Source organism: Mustela putorius, unplaced genomic scaffold (genome assembly GCF_011764305.1).
Source record: "Mustela putorius furo isolate JIRA1106 unplaced genomic scaffold, ASM1176430v1.1 tig00003847_pilon_pilon_pilon, whole genome shotgun sequence".
NCBI classification, from domain to species: Eukaryota; Metazoa; Chordata; class Mammalia; order Carnivora; family Mustelidae; genus Mustela; species Mustela putorius.
This window is the reverse complement of record NW_025422000.1, coordinates 305,176-327,585: the sequence shown is the minus strand read 5'-3', so window position 1 is coordinate 327,585 and position 22,410 is coordinate 305,176. Positions and strand designations below refer to the sequence as shown.

General features: G+C 37.6%; 1 protein-coding gene across 4 annotated transcripts in view; it reads left to right on the top strand.

Annotated features, from left to right (window-relative positions):
• Window positions 1–22,410, top strand: part of LOC123387217 (phosphatidylinositol 3,4,5-trisphosphate-dependent Rac exchanger 2 protein-like) — a 53,952-nt gene that overhangs the window by 5,674 nt on the left and 25,868 nt on the right. For 3 of the 4 annotated variants that reach the window (XR_006601536.1, XM_045063238.1, XM_045063237.1), the window contains 3 exons: window positions 11,560–11,630; window positions 12,917–13,039; window positions 17,804–17,908. Coding sequence is in view for 3 of the 4 variants with exons in the window: in XM_045063237.1 (XP_044919172.1) it covers window positions 11,560–11,630; window positions 12,917–13,039; window positions 17,804–17,908 (299 nt within the window). In the remaining variant the exon portion in view is untranslated. The remainder of the gene's footprint in view (window positions 1–11,559; window positions 11,631–12,916; window positions 13,040–17,803; window positions 17,909–22,410) is intronic. The other variant, XM_045063239.1, reaches the window with a different exon arrangement.

Sequence of the window (22,410 nt, the reverse complement as noted above, 5' to 3'; positions counted from 1 at the left end):
CCGGCTACAGAGACAGAGCCGACAGTAATCTCGCAGCTCCGTGTTACCTTGAACCGGTCGCAGGCTCGGTGAGCTCGGAGCGCGGCCGGAGGTCAGGCAGACGGGAGTAACTGGGCGCTGTTCTCTGAGGGCGCACTGAGGAGTGGGGCCCTGGGCTCCCGGCTCCTCCGGGCCGGAGACCAGGAGGCCGCCATTTGTATTCCCGTCCTCTGGAACTCTACGGAAAGCGCTCAGGGAACAAAAGCTCCTGAAAGCAAACCCGAGCGGATTACTCACCCCGGCCCCGGGTAAGGGCGGTGTAATTCCGCCTGGGGCAAAGACACTTGAGAATCACTACAACAGGCCCCTCCCCCAGAAGATCAACAAGAAATTCAGCCAAGACCAAGTTCACCTACCAAGGAGTGCGGTTTCAATACCAAGGAGAGCAGCAGAATTCCAGAGGAGGAGAAAGCCAAGCACGGAACTCATGGCTTTTTTCCTGTGATTTTTTTTAGTCTTGCAGTTAATTTAATTTTTTCTTTTTCATTTTTTTTTTTTTTTTCTCGCCTTCGGGTAAAATTTTTTTTTTTTTAACTGTTACCTTTTTCTTTTTTAACGATTTTTTACTAGTTTATCTAATATATATATATATATATTTTTTTTTACATTTTTCTTAGGTGTTTTCTTTTTTTAAAATTCTTTTCTTTTCTTTTCTTTCTTTTTTTTTTTTTTTTTTTTTTTTTTTTTTCTCTCTTCCTTTTTGAACCTCTTTTTATCCCCTTTCTCCCCACTCACGATTTTGGATCTCTTCTAATTTGGTTAAAGCATATTTTCCTGGGGTTGTTGCCACCCTTTTAGTATTTTACTTGCCCCTTCATTTACTCTTATCTGGACAAAATGACAAGACGTAAAAATTCAACACAAAAAAAAGAACAAGAGGCAGTACCGAAGGCTAGGGACCTAATCAATACAGACATCGGTAATATGTCAGATCTAGAGTTCAGAATGACAATTCTCAAGGTTCTAGCCGGGCTCGAAAAAGGCATGGAAGATATTAGAGAAACCCTCTCGAGAGATATAAAAGCCCTCTCTGGAGAAATAAAAGAACTAAAATCTAACCAAGTTGAAATCAAAAAAGCTATTAATGAGGTGCAATCAAAAATGGAGGCTCTCACTGCTAGGATAAATGAGGCAGAAGAAAGAATTAGTGATATAGAAGACCAAATGACAGAGAATAAAGAAGCTGATCAAAAGAGGGACAAACAGCTACTGGACCACGAGGGGAGAATTCGAGAGATAAGTGACACCATAAGACGAAACAACATTAGAATAATTGGGATTCCAGAAGAAGAAGAAAGTGAGAGGGGAGCAGAAGGTATACTGGAGAGAATTATTGGGGAGAATTTCCCCAATATGGCAAAGGGAACGAGCATCAAAATTCAGGAGGTTCAGAGAATGCCCCTCAAAATCAATAAGAATAGGCCCACACCCCGTCACCTAATAGTAAAATTTACAAGTCTCAATGACAAAGAGAAAATCCTGAAAGCAGCCCGGGAAAAGAAGTGTGTAACATACAATGGTAAAAATATTAGATTGGCAGCTGACTTATCCACAGAGACCTGGCAGGCCAGAAAGAGCTGGCATGATATTTTCAGAGCACTAAACGAGAAAAACATGCAGCCAAGAATACTATATCCAGCTAGGCTATCATTGAAAATAGAAGGAGAGATTAAAAGCTTCCAGGACAAACAACAACTGAAAGAATTTGCAAATACCAAACCAGCTCTACAGGAAATCTTGAAAGGGGTCCTCTAAGCAAAGAGAGAGCCTACAAGTGGTAGATCAGAAAGGAACAGAGACCATATACAGTAACAGTCACCTTACAGGCAATACAATGGCACTAAATTCATATCTCTCAATAGTTACCCTGAATGTGAATGGGCTAAATGCCCCTGTCAAAAGACACAGGGTATCAGAATGGATAAAAAAACAAAACCCATCTATATGTTGCCTCCAAGAAACACATTTTAAGCCCGAAGACACCTCCAGATTTAAAGTGAGGGGGTGGAAAAGAATTTACCATGCTAATGGACATCAGAAGAAAGCAGGAGTGGCAATCCTTATATCAGATCAATTAGATTTTAAGCCAAAGACTATAATAAGAGATGAGGAAGGACACTATATCATACTCAAAGGGTCTGTCCAACAAGAAGATTTAACAATTTTAAATATCTATGCCCCCAATGTGGGAGCAGCCAACTATATAAACCAATTAATAACAAAATCAAAGAAACACATCAACAATAATACAATGATAGTAGGGGACTTTAACACTCCCCTCACTGAAATGGACAGGTCATCCAAGCAAAAGATCAGCAAGGATATAAAGGCCTTAAATGACACACTGGACCAGATGGACATCACAGATATATTCAGAATATTTCATCCCAAAGCAACAGAATACACATTCTTCTCTAGTGCACATGGAACATTCTCCAGAATAGATCACATCCTCGGTCCTAAATCAGGACTCAACCGGTATCAAAAGATTGGGATCATTCCCTGCATATTTTCAGACCACAATGCTCTAAAGCTAGAACTCAACCACAAAAGGAAGTTTGGAAAGAACCCAAATACATGGAGACTAAACAGTATCCTTCTAAAGAATGAATGGGTCAACCGGGAAATTAAAGAAGAATTGAAAAAAATCATGGAAACAAATGATAATGAAAACACAACGGTTCAAAATCTGTGGGACACAACAAAGGCAGTCCTGAGAGGAAAATATATAGCGGTACAAGCCTTTCTCAAGAAACAAGAAAGGTCTCAGGTACACAACCTAACCCTACACCTAAAGGAGCTGGAGAAAGAACAAGAAAGAAACCCTAAGCCCAGCAGGAGAAGAGAAATCATAAAGATCTGAGCAGAAATCAATGAAATAGAAACCAAAAAAACAATAGAACAAATCAACGAAACTAGGAGCTGGTTCTTTGAAAGAATTAATAAAATTGATAAACCCCTGGCCCGACTTATCAAAAAGAAAAGAGAAAGGACCCAAATAAATAAAATCATGAATGAAAGAGGAGAGATCACAACTAACACCAAAGAAATACAAACTATTATAAGAACATACTATGAGCAACTCTACGGCAATAAATTTGACAATCTGGAAGAAATGGATGCATTCCTAGAAACATATAAACTACCACAACTGAACCAGGAAGAAATAGAAAGCCTGAACAGACCCATAACCAGTAAGGAGATTGAAACAGTCATTAAAAATCTCCAAACAAACAAAAGCCCAGGGCCAGACGCTTTCCCGGGGGAATTCTACCAAACATTTAAAGAAGAACTAATTCCTATTCTCCTGAAAACTGTTCCAAAAAATAGAAATGGAAGGAAAACTTCCAAACTCATTTTATGAGGCCAGCATCACCTTGATCCCAAAACCAGACAAGGATCCCACCAAAAAAGAGAGCTATAGACCGATATCCTTGATGAACACAGATGCGAAAATACTCAACAAAATACTAGCCAATAGGATTCAACAGTACATTAAAAAGATTATTCACCACGACCAAGTGGGATTTATTCCAGGGCTGCAAGGTTGGTTCAACATCCGCAAATCAGTCAATGTGATACAACACATCAATAAAAGTAAGAACAAGAACCATATGATACTCTCAATAGATGCTGAAAAAGCATTTGACAAAGTACAACATCCCTTCCTGATCAAAACTCTTCAAAGTGTAGGGATAGAGGGCACATACCTCAATATCATCAAAGCCATCTATGAAAAACCCACCGCAAATATCATGCTCAATGGAGAAAAACTGAAAGCTTTTCCGCTAAGGTCAGGAACACGGCAGGGATGTCCATTATCACCACTGCTCTTCAACATCATACTAGAGGTCATAGACTCAGCAATCAGACAACAAAAGGAAATTAAAGGCATCCAAATCGGCAAAGAAGAAGTCAAATTATCACTCTTCGCAGATGATATGATACTATATGTGGAAAACCCAAAAGAATGCACTCCAAAACTGCTAGAACTTATACAGGAATTCAGTAAAGTGTCAGGATATAAAATCAATGCACAGAAATCAGTTGCATTTCTCTACACCAACAGCAAGACAGAAGAAAGAGATATTAAGGAGTCAATCCCATTTACAATTGCATCCAAAACCATAAGATACCTAGGAATAAACCTAACCAAAGAGACACAGAATCTATACTCAGAAAACTATAAATTACTCATGAAAGAAATTGAGGAAGACACAAAGAAATGGAAAAATGTTCCATGCTCCTGGATTGGAAGAATAAATATTCGGAAAATGTCTATGCTACCTAAAGCAATCTACACATTTAATGCAATTCCTATCAAAGTACCATCCATCTTTTTCAAAGAAATGGAACAAATAATTCTAAAATTTATATGGAACCAGAAAAGACCTCGAATAGCCAAAGGGATATTGAAAAAGAAAGCCAACGTTGGTGGCATCACAATTCCGGACTTCAAGCTCTATTACAAAGCTGTCATCATCAAGACAGCATGGTACAGGCACAAAAACAGACACATAGATCAATGGAACAGAATAGAGAGCCCAGAAATAGACCCTCAAATCTATGGTCAACTAATCTTCGACAAAGCAGGAAAGAATGTCCAATGGAAAAAAGACAGCCTTTTCAATAAATGGTGCTGGGAAAATTGGACAGCCACATGCAGAAAAATGAAATTGGACCATTTCCTTACACCACACACAAAAATAGACTCAAAATGGATGAAGGACCTCAATGTACGAAAGGAATCCATCAAAATCCTTGAGAACACGGGCAGCAACCTCTTCGACCTCTGCCGCAGCAACATCTTCCTAGGAACAACGCAAAAGGCAAGGGAAGCAAGGGAAAAAATGAACTACTGGGATTTCATCAAGATCAAAAGCTTTTGCACAGCAAAGGAAACAGTTAACAAAATCAAAAGACAACTGACAGAATGGGAGAAGATATTTGCAAACGACATATCAGATAAAGGACTAGTGTCCAGAATCTATAAAGAACTTAGCAAACTCAACACCCAAAGAACAAATAATCCAATCAAGAAATGGGCAGAAGACATGAACAGACATTTCTGCAAAGAAGACATCCAGATGGCCAACAGACACATGAAAAAGTGCTCCATATCACTCGGCATCAGGGAAATACAAATCAAAACCACAATGAGATATCACCTCACACCAGTCAGAATGGCTAAAATCAACAAGTCAGGAAATGACAGATGCTGGCGAGGATGCGGAGAAAGGGGAACCCTCCTACACTGTTGGTGGGAATGCAAGCTGGTGCAGCCACTCTGGAAAACAGCATGGAGGTTCCTCAAAATGTTGAAAATAGAACTGCCCTATGACCCAGCAATTGCACTATTGGGTATTTACCCTAAAGATACAAATGTAGTGATCCAAAGGGACACATGCACCCGAATGTTTATAGCAGCAATGTCCACAATAGCCAAACTATGGAAAGAACCTAGATGTCCATCAACAGATGAATGGATCAAGAAGATGTGGTATATATACACAATGGAATACTATGCAGCCATCAAAAGAAATGAAATCTTGCCATTTGCGACAACATGGATGGAACTAGAGCGTATCATGCTTAGCGAAATAAGTCAAGCAGAGAAAGACAACTATCATATGATCTCCCTGATATGAGGAAGTGGTGATGCAACATGGGGGCTTAAGTGGGTAGAAGAATAAATGAAACAAGATGGGATTGGGAGGGAGACAAACCATAAGTGACTCTTAATCTCACAAAACAAACTGAGGGTTGCCGGGGGGAGGGGGTTTGGGAGAAGGGGGTGGGATTATGGACATTGGGGAGGGTATGTGATTTGGTGAGTGCTGTGAAGTGTGTAAACCTGGTGATTCACAGACCTCTACCCCTGGGGATAAAAATATATGTTTATAAAAATAAAAAATTAAAAAAAAAATAATGTTGAGGACATTCCCTTGTATTCTTAGTTTACTGAGTATTTGTAATGAGTGGGTGTTGGAATTGTCAAATGCTTTTTACTTCATCTTTTGATGAGATCATATGATTTTTCTTTTTAGACTGGTAATGTGATGGATTTCATTAACTGATTTTAGAATGTTGAACCAGCTTTGCATACCTATGGTAAATTCCCCTTGGTTGAGGAGTACAATTGTTTTTAGACATTTGTGGCTTTTATTTGTTAATATATTGCTTAGAACTTTTATACTTATAAGAGATATTGGTCTGTTATTTTCTTGTGAAGTCTTTGGTTTTGGTATTAGTGTGATGCTGGCCTCATAAAAAAAGTGAGGAAATATTTCTTCTACTCATGTCTTCTGAAAGAGATTGTAGAGACTTGGTGTAATTTAAATGTTTGGTAACATTTAATAATTATTATTTTTTTCAAATGTGTAGATATGTTTTTATTATTACAGTAAGATCATTGCTCAGTTTTAGCACCTAGCTTCTCGTATGCTGAATATATGTTTATTGCGTATTGTCTGCCTCCTCCCACTAGAATAAGAGCAGAAATTCTTGACTATTTTGTTTATTTGATATGTTTTATATGCCTAAAACAGTGGTTCTCAGTGTGTGCTTTGCAGTTTCTTGGGGTTTTGCAAAATCCTTTTGGAGAATATAGAAGGTCAAAGCTATTCTTGTGGTAATACTAAGACTAAGAATTAATTTGCTTTTTTCTGCCACACTGTGCTGTTGCTCACACTGGTCAGGGAAAATCAGTCATGTGTAAAACTGCTGATGTTTTAGTGTGAATGGAGCAGTGGCACCAAATTCTACTAGGAGCTACTACATACTTCCTGGTCCTCCCTCATGAGGGAGTGACAAGGGGATGCCAATTTCACTTAAAGCTGTAAAAAATATGAGTTTTATTAAGTCCTGACTCTTGAGCATGTGCCTTTTTAATATTCTGTGTGATGAAATGGGAAGTATACCTAGTACTTCTGCTGCATACTCAAAAATATGGTTGTCTCCAGGGACTAGAATTTGTGATTGAGTTGCTATGGAACATTATATTTACTTGAAATAACAACTGTGAGATAAACTATGTTTCAGTTTCAGGGCACTCAGGCATTTGGCAGATACTTTTTTACAAAAAAAGAATGAAGTAAGCTTTTCACCTCAAGGAAAACAACTAATAGTACTTGTTGATGATGATAAATTCAAGTTTGCAAGTAAACTTTCGAGTTTTGGAAAATTTATATCTATGAGCTGGATACTTTCCTAATACCTACAGATTTTTCTATTGAGTTGGATACTGATATTAACTATTGTGATGGTGGGTTTTCTTTGATATAAAATAACAAAATGTGTTAATATCTTGAAGATATATTTTAACTCCCAGTGAATCATTGCTAAAAAAAAAAAAAGTACAGCATCAAGCATATGTAATCGATCCCTTCAAACTGCAGATAGATTAGTTGGTTTTAATGCAACAGAGTGTGGAGAGTTCACTGATATCGTTGGTTTCAGATTAAAAATCATGACTACCCTTTAAGAAATGACCACTTAATGAAGTTTGGTGTTGTATTAAAGAAGAATATCCACAACTATCTGAAAATGTTATAGCAATGAACATGTCTGTGTGACTTTTAAGAGTGATCTACTGTGCGTGCCTGACAGGAAGAGTGGGGAGGACAAAAATGAGTTGAAGGAGATAAATTAGTACATCAGAATTATAAAGTAAACTGGTACATTCTGAGAATGAAATTCATCGTGGAGTTTGTCTTACCCTTTCAACAAGCAGTGGCCCAGATGGGCAGACATGGAGGAAGGGAATTGCTGTTTTCGCTCTCTTTTATCCTCATGAGTTTTCTTCCTTCTTTTACTCTCTTGGTAGCACATTTGTGACATTTTTAGCTTTCTTAAGCTTTAATTAATATATGACATTTACCCCGTTTTACCAAATACATGGTAGGAAAAAAACAAAATGGAAGAAACTGAAGAGGAGATGAAGAATTCTGTTCTTGGTGTAGGGAAAGAGAAGCCCCTGACTGCAGTGAATCTAGGAATGTGTTGTGTAATCATTGTTAGCTGAATGCTGGCAAACTGAGTTCATGCTGACACACCTGCAAGCTGGAAGGCACAAGAAAGGGTAACTGTGAGCCTCACCTCTTCCAAATGCAATGTAGTCTGTCTTAGGTCACTGGTCTCTGCATCTCCCTAGCCTTCAGACATATTATGCCCCGTTTATGCAGCCCATATTTGAGGTTCATGATCCAAACGGTATCCTCTGGTATGATGATCAGGAACACCAAGTGGCAGATCCAGAGGTTATTGTGAATAGAGGGAGCTGACATAGGGTTTGAAAATAAAGAAGAAATAACTGAACCCATTTTTGCTATTGAGACTCACTTATTTCTTCGCGGTCTGTTTCTTTAGTCTTTGGAAGAATAAACTCACAGGAGTGTTCATCAGATGTGGTCTCTATACCAATTGCATCAGAATCATCTGGGGAACTTACCAACGTGCAGATTTCTGGGTCCTCAACTAGTCTGCTGAGTCAGACCTTCTGGGGATAGGGCAATCTGCAATTAGAAGAAACTCTCCAAATTTCATGCATAATAAAAAGCTTGAGAACCACTGGCATTACAAGCTTTTTCCAGTACTTACTTTCAATGTATTCATATCAAAGTGAAAATGACCTAATTCTGATGAAACTCTGGACCAATAAGAATTAATGAATGCAGAGATAAAACAGTGTATGAAATCTCTCATGTATTTTTGTATTTAGGTATTAATGACTAATTGGAGAAAAATGCTCCAATTACAAAGACTGAAAGGACTTTGTAGATGCTGGTTTTTACAAGAGGATTCTGAAAACATGTTATTTTTCTTTATCTTAGGGAAAGAAGACTTACATGTTTTGTTAAGAATGTCAGTTTTAGTGATTTTGTGCTTTAGGCAAACTATCTGAAATCTGACTGAACGATGTGTATAAAATGAAGCTCTTAGAAAGATAAATGCCTCATCAGAAATGTTAACAATTTCCAGGTTTTATTTCATATACAGTTAAACAAAAAGTTCCATGTTGTCACAGAGGCTAAGAAGATAAAAAGTCAGGTGAAGATACAGTTTACTTTCTTAGTTTGTATGTGCCTTTCTAACTCATATTTTGATCCATTCGTACTGTCTCCTTACTTTAATTCATGGGCTTCAGAATGTGATTGAGTTTAGCTCCTAAGAAAAGGTTTATAAATGTAGAGGTGAACTTTCGGTTTTGCTTGCATGAGAGGTTACCTGTTTACTGTGTGGTCAACATGAAATGTAAACTAGGCGACTACACCACCATGTTATTTTAAGACTAAGTGGAAAGAACTGATGGAGCCTTTTTGATATGAGTGTACAAAACCAAATCTAAAATTAAAAATGAGACTGATAGTGATTCAAATGGGCAAAGTCAGAAATTTGAAATCTCTTTTCATGAGTAATTTTACTTAACTCTAGATAATAGTTCAAAAATCATATCACAAGTTTCCAATTAAAAAAACAAGGACAAGACATCCATTACTTTCTTATTAAGTTTATTTAATTCAGCCGAATTATTTCATTCTGTTGAGGCTGTTAGTATTGATGTGGCTTCGTAATTATAGACTGAAACATGAACTAATTGAATCAGGAATAGAGATGAGTTTGAAGCTAATGCTAGGAATGAGGTCCTATGGCTCATTTTTTTTAATAGTTTTGCTTTTCTTTTTACTAATGTTACAGTATGCTCACAGCCAAATATTCTGTGCATAAGGAGGTATACAAAGGTCACTTTAACCACTGTTGCATTTTGATATGTGCTACATATTTTTTCTTAGTATGAATGCACACTGCCATTACACAAGTATATTTATGCCTATATGCTTGTGTGTGTAATATGTATTTGTGTGTACATATAGTGTGTGTACCTATCAAGAAAGCTGTTTGATAAATTTGTTCATGAAACAATATTTTATAGACATCTATTTACACATATTTCTATGAAATTTTTGTCACATTCCACTTATGATTATAGTTCTGCATAGTATTTTGTAATTTGCATGTACCATTATATAAATGATTCCCTTTTGAATGGGCATTTATGTTGTTTCCAATGTTTTCACTTTTGTAATTAATATTTCATCTTATCTGAAAAGTTTTCTTGAGATAAATTCATGGAGGTAAGAATTTCTGGGTTAAAAGGGTATGCCCATTTAAAATTTTGAGATATATGGTCAAGTTATTCCCAGATATGTTGTGCCATTTTATACCCCCCCCTTTTTTTAGAGAGGGAAGGGGGAGGGGTGGAGACAGAGGGAGAAAGAGAATCTTAAGTAGGCTTCACACTCAGCCCAGAGCCTGATGTGTGGCTCTGTCTCACAAACTCAGAGATCAGGACCTGAGCTGAAATCAAGAGTTGGATGCTTAACCAACTGAGCCACTGAGGCGCCCCTGTGCCATTTCATATTCTTACTCCAGTGTGCTTGAGGGTGATTTGGAACATTATGAGCAATACTGGGCTTTCTTAATCTCTTAAGTCTTTGTAAATATAGCATGTCAAAAATGGGATTCTTACTTTAATCTTCATTTGTTTGATATAGTATCCAGAGGTTCCTTGGAGACTCTGTGTGCCCTGGGGATTGATGGGCTATGTACTCATACCCCAACTTGGCTGGTAGTACTTGAAGTTCTTAAGACAGACAGGGAAACAATGATTTCACCTGGTTACAAGGTGGCTAATGAGCAATGTCTTGAGGACACAAGTGACTGCATGGAAAGTCACTTCTCCTTTTCCTTCCAAACTTTCTCTTTTAAGGCCCAATATAAAAAGCTCTTTCTACTCTTTTCTTCGTTTGCAAAAATAATAGCTTACTTGGTCATGGGTCCAAGTTTAATTAATGACTTATTAAGGAGAGTCCAGATCTTTGAAATACTAAGGAACTTTTCTGCCTACCATAGGGCTTTGGAGAGCCCTGACCTGATCCCAGAAATGCAAAATCTGGCTTTCTAAAACTTGGCAGGGGGTAGTTAGGAAGGGAAGGGAAATTGTTTCATTCCTTCTTGAAGAGTCTCTTTCTTTCTCTCTTTCTCTTTCATTCTCTTTCTATCTTTGACTCCCTACTTCTTCCCTCAGTCTTTCTCAGTCTATCTTAGTTCCAAAGGATCACCTTGGAATTTCTGACCCCTCCCCTTTTTTAAAAATCAGAAATCCCATTTTTCATTAGATCTTGGTGTTTTGTGCTTCACAAGACTTAGAAGTTTAGGAAACATTTGACTCCTGTTTACCACAGAACAATGAGATCGTGATGGATAAATTTAGTTCATGTATATACATGGTCACTTTTGGGCTTGCCCCCAAATTCTGAAGGATATAATTCCCAGGGAAAAACCACTGTGAACCAGGGTTTCAGGGTTTCACTTTTTACAACAAAACTATTATTCTCAGTAGTTATTGGGTTTTTAAACTCTGGCTTCCTACAAAAATTTCAGTTCTAATCAATACCCTGTTATTTTACTAACCTAATGTTGCCTTCACAAAATCTTTTTTTATTTGTTTGTTTCATGCAGGCATTCTTACAAGAATGAACCAGTGTGCAGCATCAAAAATTGATAAAAATGTAACAAAAGAAACAGTAAAGGTGAGGAGGCATAGTCAGCCCTTAACCCAAGTACACATTCCCTTTTAGTTAAAATTTCTTCTGTGGGATGTTACTCTAGGCTTTTCAGCTTCTCCTCAGTTCCACTATAAGTTCTGCACCAGTTACTTGTGTGGGCAACCCTGAGATAAAGGGAAAGAGGGTTTGGGAAAAGAAACAGAGACTGATAAGGATGGTGAGAAGACATGGAACAACTTTCTGCCAAGGCCTTAGGACAGTTTGAAAAGACTCCTGACCAAGAACCTCAGTGTCTGTGAGCAGGGGGGGAATAGAGCCCTAAGTGGAAGAATTGCCAGATGTGGCTTAGGAAGGCAAGGGTAAATGATTTGAGTGGTTCCATGGTGCGGATAATGTCTGCATAATGTCTTCAACTCAGAAACACATGTATAAGCCCTTCCTTTTAGGCTGCAGGAAAGGAAAATGATGAAGGGTTTTGTAAAGGGGGGAGGAGGTAAATGAAAATTAATTGCACTACATTACTATTCATTTAAGCTGCCTAAATTATTATTGATGTTTATTTTTGGTGCTGATTTGCTGTTTTATTTTACAAAAAATAAAAAATTCCCAAGGATTTTTATAGGCTCTTCTGACTATTTTTTCATAAATTAAAAATGAACTTTCAAATTCTCTTACCATGGGAGCATTTTAGTTTGTGTGCTTTAGGTCTCAAGCAAAAGACACTTATTATTCAAATGACTTGGAGACACTTCAGCTCTCAATTGGGGACTCCAGACAGAAGAGAAGGTTCAGGACCTGTGACTCAGGGAGGTCGATAAGATTGCCAGGTTCTGTCTAGCTCTTCACTTTGCCATTCAGGTTATCCACTTTGCCCCAGGAATGGCTCCTCTCATCCCTGCAAAATGACGTTGTAGCTGTCCAAGCTATCACTTCCAGACACAGCACCTTCCCAGAGGGGAAGCTGTCCATTCCAGGATGCCGTTCCAGAACCAAAGAAGCCTTTGCTCTGAAAAGCCTACCAGCAAATCTGCCTGCACTATGTTACCTGCTGCCCATTCTCACTAATGGGTTTGGGACTGTCATGCTTGGATTTAGTCACTCGGGCTTTTCCTGAGAGCCAGGAATGGGTTCCTGGTTCCCAGAGCTGTGTAGGAGTAGAAAGGATGTCCATACAAAATTGGTCCTCTGCTCTCTGGGTGGGTGGAAAGGATAAGCATGCCCTGAAATTTTCAGCTTGGAAAGAGAATACATCCTCTCATGGACTTTTTTTTTTTTACCTGCATCATTATTGCACTTATATTTATTTGTAGATGCTGTTCTCAAACATTGAAGATATCCTTGCTGTACATAAGGAATTTTCAAAAGTCGTGGAAGAATGCCTGCATCCAGAACCTAACGCTCAACAAGAAGTGGGAACCTGCTTTCTTCACTTTGTAAGATCAATTTCTGTTTATTTTGGAAGCTCTGCCCCACCCCACCCCCCAGATTTTAAGGTTTAGCTTTTGGCACAGTAGCATGTGAGAACTCAGTGTAGAAGTAAAATGTGACACGGAAAGTTTGGGGTCTTTTAAGGCCAATGAAATCTTCCACTGAGAGCCAGAAAGGGGATGAGGGCCTCACATCATCCATTTTATTCAGTGAAGAACAAACAGCCTTTTCTTTTTCCCAGCAAGTTAGTTCTTTGCATCCTCTGTAGCTTTGAGTCCTAATGAATATTCAGGCTGTTCATAATGAATGGATTTTTATGTTTCTCCCAAAGACAGAGCATTTCCCTTTTGAGGCAGAAAATCCTTACTCTTATAATGGCGTGATGAGCCTTTTGTGAGTCAGAATGTTTCCTTGTTAATCGGCTGGTGACAAGCCTGCGGGTGAACAAGGGGTGTCACTCTAGGTACACAGACACCAGAGTCTTGGTGTTTCTCAAGGGTAGTTTCTCAGAAGGTCATACTGAGTGGTGGAGAAGTATAACCAGTCAGTCCTCAGTTGTTTCAAATTACACATCACGCTCATGTAATCATTTCTGTCTCTTTGGACAGGATAGTTGAAATTATTTGTGCAATTGATTTATAAAATAAGAAGTCACCTATAAAATGAAAATTATTTTTAGAACTGAAGGGCATTCATAGCAAAAAAAAAAAAAAAAGAAAAATAAAAATAGTGCTGCTATTTATAGCATTCCACAGACGCTAATTTTCCGAACACCTACCTGAATTCCTTTCTATACCAAAGTGCTATATAATTGATGTTTTTTATTTAAAAATGCATAAGAGTATTTTGTCACAGAAGTCAATGTTTGTTTATTTTTATTTCTATTTAGCCTTTAGAAAGGTAATGGTATGTAGTCTCTAAGGCTGTAATTCTGTATGTAGTGGGCAGAGCTGCATATGTCCTTTTTATAATCAGGAAATATTTCATAAAGGTAATTAATATTAAATGGAGAGAGGCTCCTTGGCATAGGAAGATCAAGCCGTACTTTCCTTGGGTATGACTAGAAACCATGCATGTTTGTGTCCACTTAATCCAGATTTTTCCTCTTCATGAAGGAATTCCCATCTTCTGCCAGATCAGCATTTGCTGCCTTAGTCCAGGGCCTCACATGGGAATCTTGCACTCTGACATCCATTTCCTCAGTAACACACTATGAATCTGTCATCCGTGAATTTAGCTAAACGATTTCTGAAGCATATTTCATTCTGGGTCATACCATCTCTTGAAATAAGTAACTCAATATATATATATATATATATATATTTTTTTTTTTTTTACTTTATCAAGTTATCAATGATTTTTTTAATACTTTTTATATTTTCAGCGTAACAGTATTCATTATTTTTGCAGCATACCCAGTGCTCCATGCAACCCGTGCCCTCTCCAACACCCACCACCTGGATCCCCCGACCTCCCACCCCCCACCCCTTCAAAACCCTCAGATTGTTTTTCAGAGTCCATAGTCTCTCATGGTTCACCTCCCCTTCAAATTTCCCTCAACTCCCTTCTCCTCTCCATCTCCCCTTGTCCTCCATGCTATTTGTTATGCTCCACAAATAAGTGAAACCATATGATAATTGACTTTCTCTGCTTGACTTATTTCACTCAGCATCATCTCTTCCAGTCCTGTCCATCTTGCCACAAAAGTTGGGAATTCCTCCTTTCTGACGGAGGCATAATACTCCATAGTGTATATGGACATCTTTCTTATCCATTCGTCCATTGAAGGGCATCTTGGTTCTTTCCACAGTTTGGCGACCGTGGCCATTGCTGCTCTAAACACTGGGGTACAGATGGCCCTTCTTTTCACTACATCTGTATCTTTGGGGTAAATACCCAATAATGCAATGGCAGGGTCATAGGGAAGCTCTATTTATAATTTCTTGAGGAATCTCCACACTGTTCTCCAAAGTGACTGCACCAACTTGCATTCCCACCAACAGTGTCAGAGGGTTCCCCTTTCTCCACATCCTCTCCAACACATGTTGCTTCCTGTCTTTCTACTTTTGGCCATTCTAACTGGTGTAAGGTGGTATCTCAATGTGGTTTTAATATGAATCTCCATGATGGCTAGTGATGATGAACATTTTTTCATGTGTCTGATAGCCATTTGTATGTCTTGATTGGAGAAGTGTCTGTTCATATCTTCTGCCCATTTTTTTGATATGATTGTCTGTTTTGTGTGTGTTGAGTTTCAGGAGTTCTTTATAGATCCTGGATATCAACCTTTTGTCTGTACTGTCATTTGCAAATATCTTCTCCCATTCCGTGGGTTGCCTCTTTGTTTTTTTTTGACTGTTTCCTTTGCTGTGCAGAAGCCTTTGATTTTGATGAAGTCCCAAAAGTTCATCTTCGCTTTTGTTTCCTTTGCATTTGGAGACATATCTTGAAAGAAGTTGCTGTGGCTGATATCGAACAGGTTACTGCCGGTGTTCTCCTCTACGATTCTGATGGATTCCTGTCTCACATTGAGATCTTTTATCCATTTTGAGTTTATCATCATGTACAGTGTAAGAGAATGGTCGAGTTTCGTTCTTCTGCATATAGCTGTCCAGTTTTCCCAGCACCATTTATTGAAGAGACTGTCTTTTTTCCACTGTATTTAATTTTAGACCAATATCACTGATGAATATGGATGCTAAGATTTTCAAAAAGATCCTAGCAAACAGGATCGAATAGCACATTAAATGACCAGGTGGGATTCATCCCTGGGTTACAAGGATGGTTCAACATTCGCAAATCAATCAATGTGATAGAACAAATCAATAAGAGAAGAGAGAAGAACCACGTGGTCCTTTCAATTGATGTAGAAAAAGCATTGGACAAAATCTAGCATCTGTTCCTGATTAAAACACTTCGAAGTATAGGGATAGAGGGAACATTCCTGAACTTCATCAAATCTATCTATGAAAGACCCTCAGCAAATATCATCCTCAATGGGAAAACGCTTGCAGCCTTCCCATTGAGATCAGGAACACGACAAGGATGCCCACTCTCACCACTCTTGTTCAACATAGTATTAGAAGTCCTAGCAACAGCAATCAGACAACAAGGAGAAATAAAAGGTATCTAAATAGGCAGTGAAGAAGTCAAACTCTCTCTCTTCGCAGATGACATGATTCTTTATATGGAAAACCCAAAAGACTCCACCCCCAAACTACTAGAACTCATACAGCAATTCCGTAACGTGGCAGGATACAAAGTCAATGTACAGAAATCAGTGGCTTTCTTATACACTAACAATGAAAATACAGAAACTGGGGCATCACGTTACCTGATTTCAAGCTTTACTACAAAGTCATGATCACCAAGACAGTATGGTACTGGCATAAAAAACAGAAGTGGCGGGGGGGGTGGGGAGGTTGGGGTACCAGGTGGTGGGTATTATAGAGGGCATGGGTGGCATGGAGCACTGGGTGTGGTGAAAAAATAATGAATACTGTTTTTTCTGAAAATAAATAAATTGAAAAATTAAAAAAAAAAAAAAAAAAAGACACATAGACCATTGGATCAGAGTAGAGAGCCCAGATATGGACCCTTAGCTCTATGGTCAATTCATCTTCCACAGAACAGGAAAAAATATACAGTGGAAAAAAGACAGACTCAATCTATTTTTTGCTGGCTATATAAAATAGTATGCATTGTTGCTTTCCAAATGTATGTCATAGAAATTCAAGAGGGTACTTCGGTTCTAATATTTGATCAATACATTTTCTGTGTCTTCCTGGTATTGGAGCTGCTTTGGTAGATACTAATCCAAGCCACTGAGAGAAAATCTAATGACGGAAGGATGCTCAGAGGCCATGATGGTGAAATTACTCCCTTTTTGAAAGTACCCCTTCTGTAGCAAATACGAAGGTTATTTATTTTGTTCCGACTTGATCACTTTTAGTGAGAACTATAAACACTAGAAGACCTTTATGTTAATCCTGAATCTGCCTACCACTGCCCATTGTGGATTGCCCTTGCAATTTCCACCCAGTGGTCTTGGATTTTGTTTTGGAGCTACACGCTGTTGTAAGTCCTATTACAGTATGACAGCTGTCTGAAAGTAGCTACCATTTCCTTACTTTATTATACTAACAAATCATTCTACTTGAAATTACCTCTCATACTTTTTCACAGAGAGTCTCATATTAGAGTCTTCAAAGTCCATCATTATCTTAGTCACTTGTTGCTGACTATTCTCATTTGTTCGTGTCCCTCCTAAACTCTGCTGTCCAGATTGGTGCATGTGAACTGCAGGGTACTAGGTCTCTCTATTATTCTTGCATGATCAGGCACATGCTTTTCCCTGTTCCTAAAATGCTTTCTTCCCTCACCCTGCCTGGGAATGATGGATTCATCTCTCTGAAACTTGCTCAGATACTACTTTTTTTTTTTTTTTTTTTTTTAAAGCTGTATCTGAACCCTCTCAGGAAAGCTAAGCACTCTCCTCTCTGTAATTTGCTACCATTTGGCTCATTTACTTAGTATTGCATACATCATATTGGACTCTAGTTAATATGACCTTTTTCCCTAGATTATTATTCTTGAATCAGAGAAAATTGATAAATAAAGTGTGCTTAGATACATACATAGAATAGAGCTCCCAAAATATTGTAAACACTTTGGACACATAAAGTATGTTCACAAACATCATACAGGTTAATCTTTCCAAGTAACTACTGCCATGACTCTCTCTAACTTATCCTTATTCAAATTCACAGAAAGACAAGTTTCGTATATATGATGAATATTGTAGTAACCATGAGAAGGCAGAGAAATTGGTTCTCGAACTTAACAAAATAAGAACAATCTGCACATTTCTTTTGGTAAGTATATATATGAGTGTTACCATACGCTGTGATTTGTTGATAGGCTCTCTAAGGAACCAAGGACTAGCATCAGTGTGGTGTAAAAAGTACTCATGGGACAATGCTTTAAATGTGTCTAACCTAGGAGACTAGAGTCCCAAAGGACTCTAATCATAAGAAGAGAGAGTTGGCAGGAGCTCATGGATGGGCAAACACTGATAATGCCCTCTCCTGGCTGACTATGAATTGCTTGTGAGAACCACAGATTCTTAGTGAGAGAAGACATTTATGCTCATCATCGCTTTTATATCCCTCAGCTCCCTAGGGTTTCATTTGCTTTTCTAAGAGAGCTGTAAGTGGGGCAGTCACAGGAAGGAAGCAGATCCTGGATATGGTAGAAAAGAAATTTAAAGATTGACCTTTCTTCTGCATAAATTCTTTACTCACTTTCCACAGAAAGAAGAAGAATCTATGTTTCATTTCTTCAGGATAGCACAAAGAAATGCATATTTTGGTAGTAATTTGGGCAATTTAATTGCCAGTGAGGACCACATTGTAAGTGTACAATTCAATAATATCTAGCCAGTTGTGGAGTGGAGGAATAATCCCCAATATCCAGTTATAGATATTTCTAGCACATCCCTCATGCCTGCTCATGGCCCATCTCTACAACCCCTGTAAACTTTAGGCAATCATTGATTTATTTTCAATCTCCGTAGTTTGCCTTTTCTGGATAGTTCTTACAAATGGAATCCTTCAATGTAATATTTTACACCTGGTTTCTTTTACTGAGTAAAATGTTTTGAGGTTCATCCCCATTGTGACATGTATCCATATGCCATTCATTTTTATTGCTGGATAGTATTCGTTGTACGGCTATACCATATTTTATTTATCCATTTGCCGGTATATGGGCTTTGGTCAGCAAGCAGGTATGATTAATGATGGGCCTTGAAGATCTTTTTGGAGAGAGGTATTAGTATAGAAAAAGTCAGGAAATGTCCAGTTTGAACTGTTTTATAAACGATGCTGAGATGAACATTCATGTACAAGTCTTTGTGTGGATATTTTCATTTTCTTGGATGGATGCTAAGAGTGGAATTGCTAGGTCATAGTAAGTGTATATTTAAGAAACTGCCAAAATGACTGTGCCATATACACCAGCAATGTACGTTTGCAGTTTCTTTATATCTTTGCAAACACATGGTATTACCAGTTGCAATTACAGCTGGTTTAGTGGGTGTAGTTTATCTCAAGGTGATTTTTATTTGCATTTCTCTCATGACCATTGATATCAGGCATGCTTTCAATGATCTCATTAGACATTCATATATCCTATTGGTGAAATGTTTATTCAGAACTTTTGCTCCATTTTTAAATTGAGATGTTTATCTTATATTGAGCTACAAGTGTTCTTTATTTTGGAATACACCTTCTGTATCTGACATATAATTTGTGAATATTTCCACTCAGTGTGGTTTGTTTAAAAATGTTGTCTTTTGGAAATCAAAATTCTTACATTTTGTTGAAGTAGGATTTATTAAATTTTTTTCCTATGAACATATTTTCATTTTATTTAAGAAGTCCGTATTCAGGTTTTATACTTACTTGTTAAGTTTTTTCCCAAGTATTTCGCTCTTTTTTGATGCTGTTGTGATTGGAATGATCTTAATATCATTTTTTGGACTGTTTATTGCTACCATATAAACATTTGACTTTTATTTATTTTTGTTTATTGTATATTTTTGTATCATGTGCTTTAAATTCATGTATTAGTTCTAATAGTTTTTTGGTAGGTTCTTAGGACACTTTACATATAGAATGAAGTCATCTGAGGGTAAAGGCAGTTATATTACTTCCTTTACAATATAGTTGTCTTTTTTTTCTCCCCTGGGTTTTTTACACTGGTTAGAACCAGTTTACTATTGAATAGAAGTGATAAGAACAGACATGCCTGCCTTGTTTCTGATCTTGGGGGAAATCAATCAGTTTTTCATCATGAAGTGTGATGTTAACTGTTGTCACAGATGTCCTCTTACAGTTGAAGAAATTCCACTATATTCATAGTTTGTCAAGAGTTTTTATTGGAACCTTTTTGCTTTTTCCAACATAGGTGTTTAAAGCTATGAATTTTGCCCTACACACTGCATTAGTTTTATTCCCTAAAATTTTTCATATGTTTTGTTATTGAAAAGGTCTAGTTTCCTTTGTAATATCTATAGTCTCTTCTTTATTTAGAGTTTGTCTTGCAAGGCAGTTCTGCATGGGACTGTGTCCCTGCACATTTTCTGAGTGGAGGGACTGACTGCTTTTGTTCTGGCTGATCTTTAAAGGATGTTTATATCACAATATAAGGGATGTTTATATCAGAAAGTAGAGATATTCTCTTCCTCCTAAGCGATGGGCAGTCATGCCTGCTGACCTCATGAAAGATGCATGGTTCTTAGCCTTAGGTCTCCTTTCCTGGTGTCCCATGTGCATGGGCCACCTGGTCTTCCCTGTGTTGCAATTTGGGAACTGAGCCTTGGCAAACTGGCCCCCAAATAATGATACTCTGGCTACTGCTATTGCTCTAAGGGGAAAAAAGTCCTGTAGCTCTGGCTTAGGAGTTTCACGTGTTCTTCCAGCATCCAGAAATCTCTGGCCTATTGACTTTTGAGCTTGTCGTTAGGGTAAAATCTTAGAATCATCAGTTTTAACATTCTGTTATTTTATTTCCCAATGTTGGAATTTTTCAAATTTCTTCCTGTAGTTGACTTTTTAAATTTAATTCCATTTTGGTCAGAGAACATAATTAAATCATTTAAATCTTTTTAAATTCATTAAGACATTTTTATGGCTTAGCATGTGATCTGTCCTGGAGTTTTTTTTTTTTTTTTTTTTTCCCCCTCTCTGTATGCTACATGTGTGCTTAAAAACTATGCATATTCTGCAGCTGTTGAGTGGAATATTCTATAAATGTTAGGTCAGTTTTGTTCATAGTGTTGTTCTTCTCTTCTTTGTCTTTTCCTCTAGGTGTTCTGTCAGTTATTGAGGGTAGGATATTGAAATCTATAGGTCTAATTGTTAAATTGTCTGTCTTGCCTTTCAATTATGTCAGTTTTGTTTTATATGTATTGGGGCTCTGTTGTTAAATATATACTCATTGAAAGTGCTTGTATTTGTATTTCTATTGATCATAAAATGTTTTTCTTTGTCCCTAGGCATATTTATTTTCTTTTTTATTTATTTATTTGTTTGTTTTTTTTTAAATTTTTGTTTATTTATTTGACAGATGGAGATCACAAGTAGGCAGAGAGGCAGGCAGAGAGAGAGGGAAGCAGGCTCCGTGCTGAGCAGAGAGCCCGATGTGGGGCTTGATCCCAGGACCCTGAGATCATGACCTGAACTGAAGGCAGAGGCTTAACCCACTGAGCCACCCAGGTGCCCCGGGATATTTCTTTTCTTAAAGTCTGTTTTGTCTGATATTATTATAGCCATGACACTTCTTGTACTGTTTGTTTGTCTTTTTCCAGTATTTTACTTACAAACTATTTAGATCTTTGAATCTAAAACATGTCCCTGGGAGACAGTATATAGTTAGATCCTACCTTTTTTTTAAAAAAAAGTGTATTTTATTTAAATTCAATTAGCCAACTATAGTACATCATTATGGATCTTGCTTTTTTTTTTTTTTTAGATTTTTATTTATTTATTTGACAGGCAGAGATCACAAGGAGGGAGAGAGAGAGAGAGAGAGAGAGAGAGAAGCAGGCTTCCTACTGAGCAGAGAACCCGATGCAGGACTCGATCCCAGGACCCTGAGATCATGACCTGAGCCGAAGGCAGCGGCTTAACCCACTGAGCCACCCAGGCGCCCTGGATCTTGCTTTTTTATCCAGCCTGATCATCTCTGACTTTTGATTGGAGTGTTCCATTCATTGATCTTTAACTGAATTATTGATATTGTATTGAAAGGTATCGTTTTACTGTTTTTTGTGTATGTGTTTTTATTGTTGCCCCTCTGTTCCTCCTTTACCTTCCTTAGTGTACTGTTTTATCTCCTCTGTTGCTGTTTTTGAACTATTTTTTTTAGTGTTTAGTTTTTTAGTGTTTTTTTTTTTTTTTTTTTTTTTTTTTTTTTTTTTTTTTTACTGTCTAGTGTTTTTAGTGTTTAGTGTGATTGCTCTAAGAACAATATTCATCTTAATTTATCAAGTCTATTTCCTGAAGTTGGTTTTTGTTTTTTGTTTGTGTTGTTTTGTTTTGTTGTTGTAACTTTCCTGGACTTGATTTAAGAACCTGTGACTCTTGTATGTACAGCTGCTATCTCTACTCATTTTTTTTTTTTGTTTTATAATTTAGCCTTTCTTTTTAGGGGGTGACTCCAGTAACTGCTTAACTTAGTTCTGTTGATGGTTTGTCAGAGGTGACTAAACATCGTTAATCATCTTGTCTATGGATCTATGTGTTAGTTGGTGGGGGGTGGGGGAGACATTCAAAGGGTAGGCAGTTATCAAGTCAGATCTAGGTTTTTATTT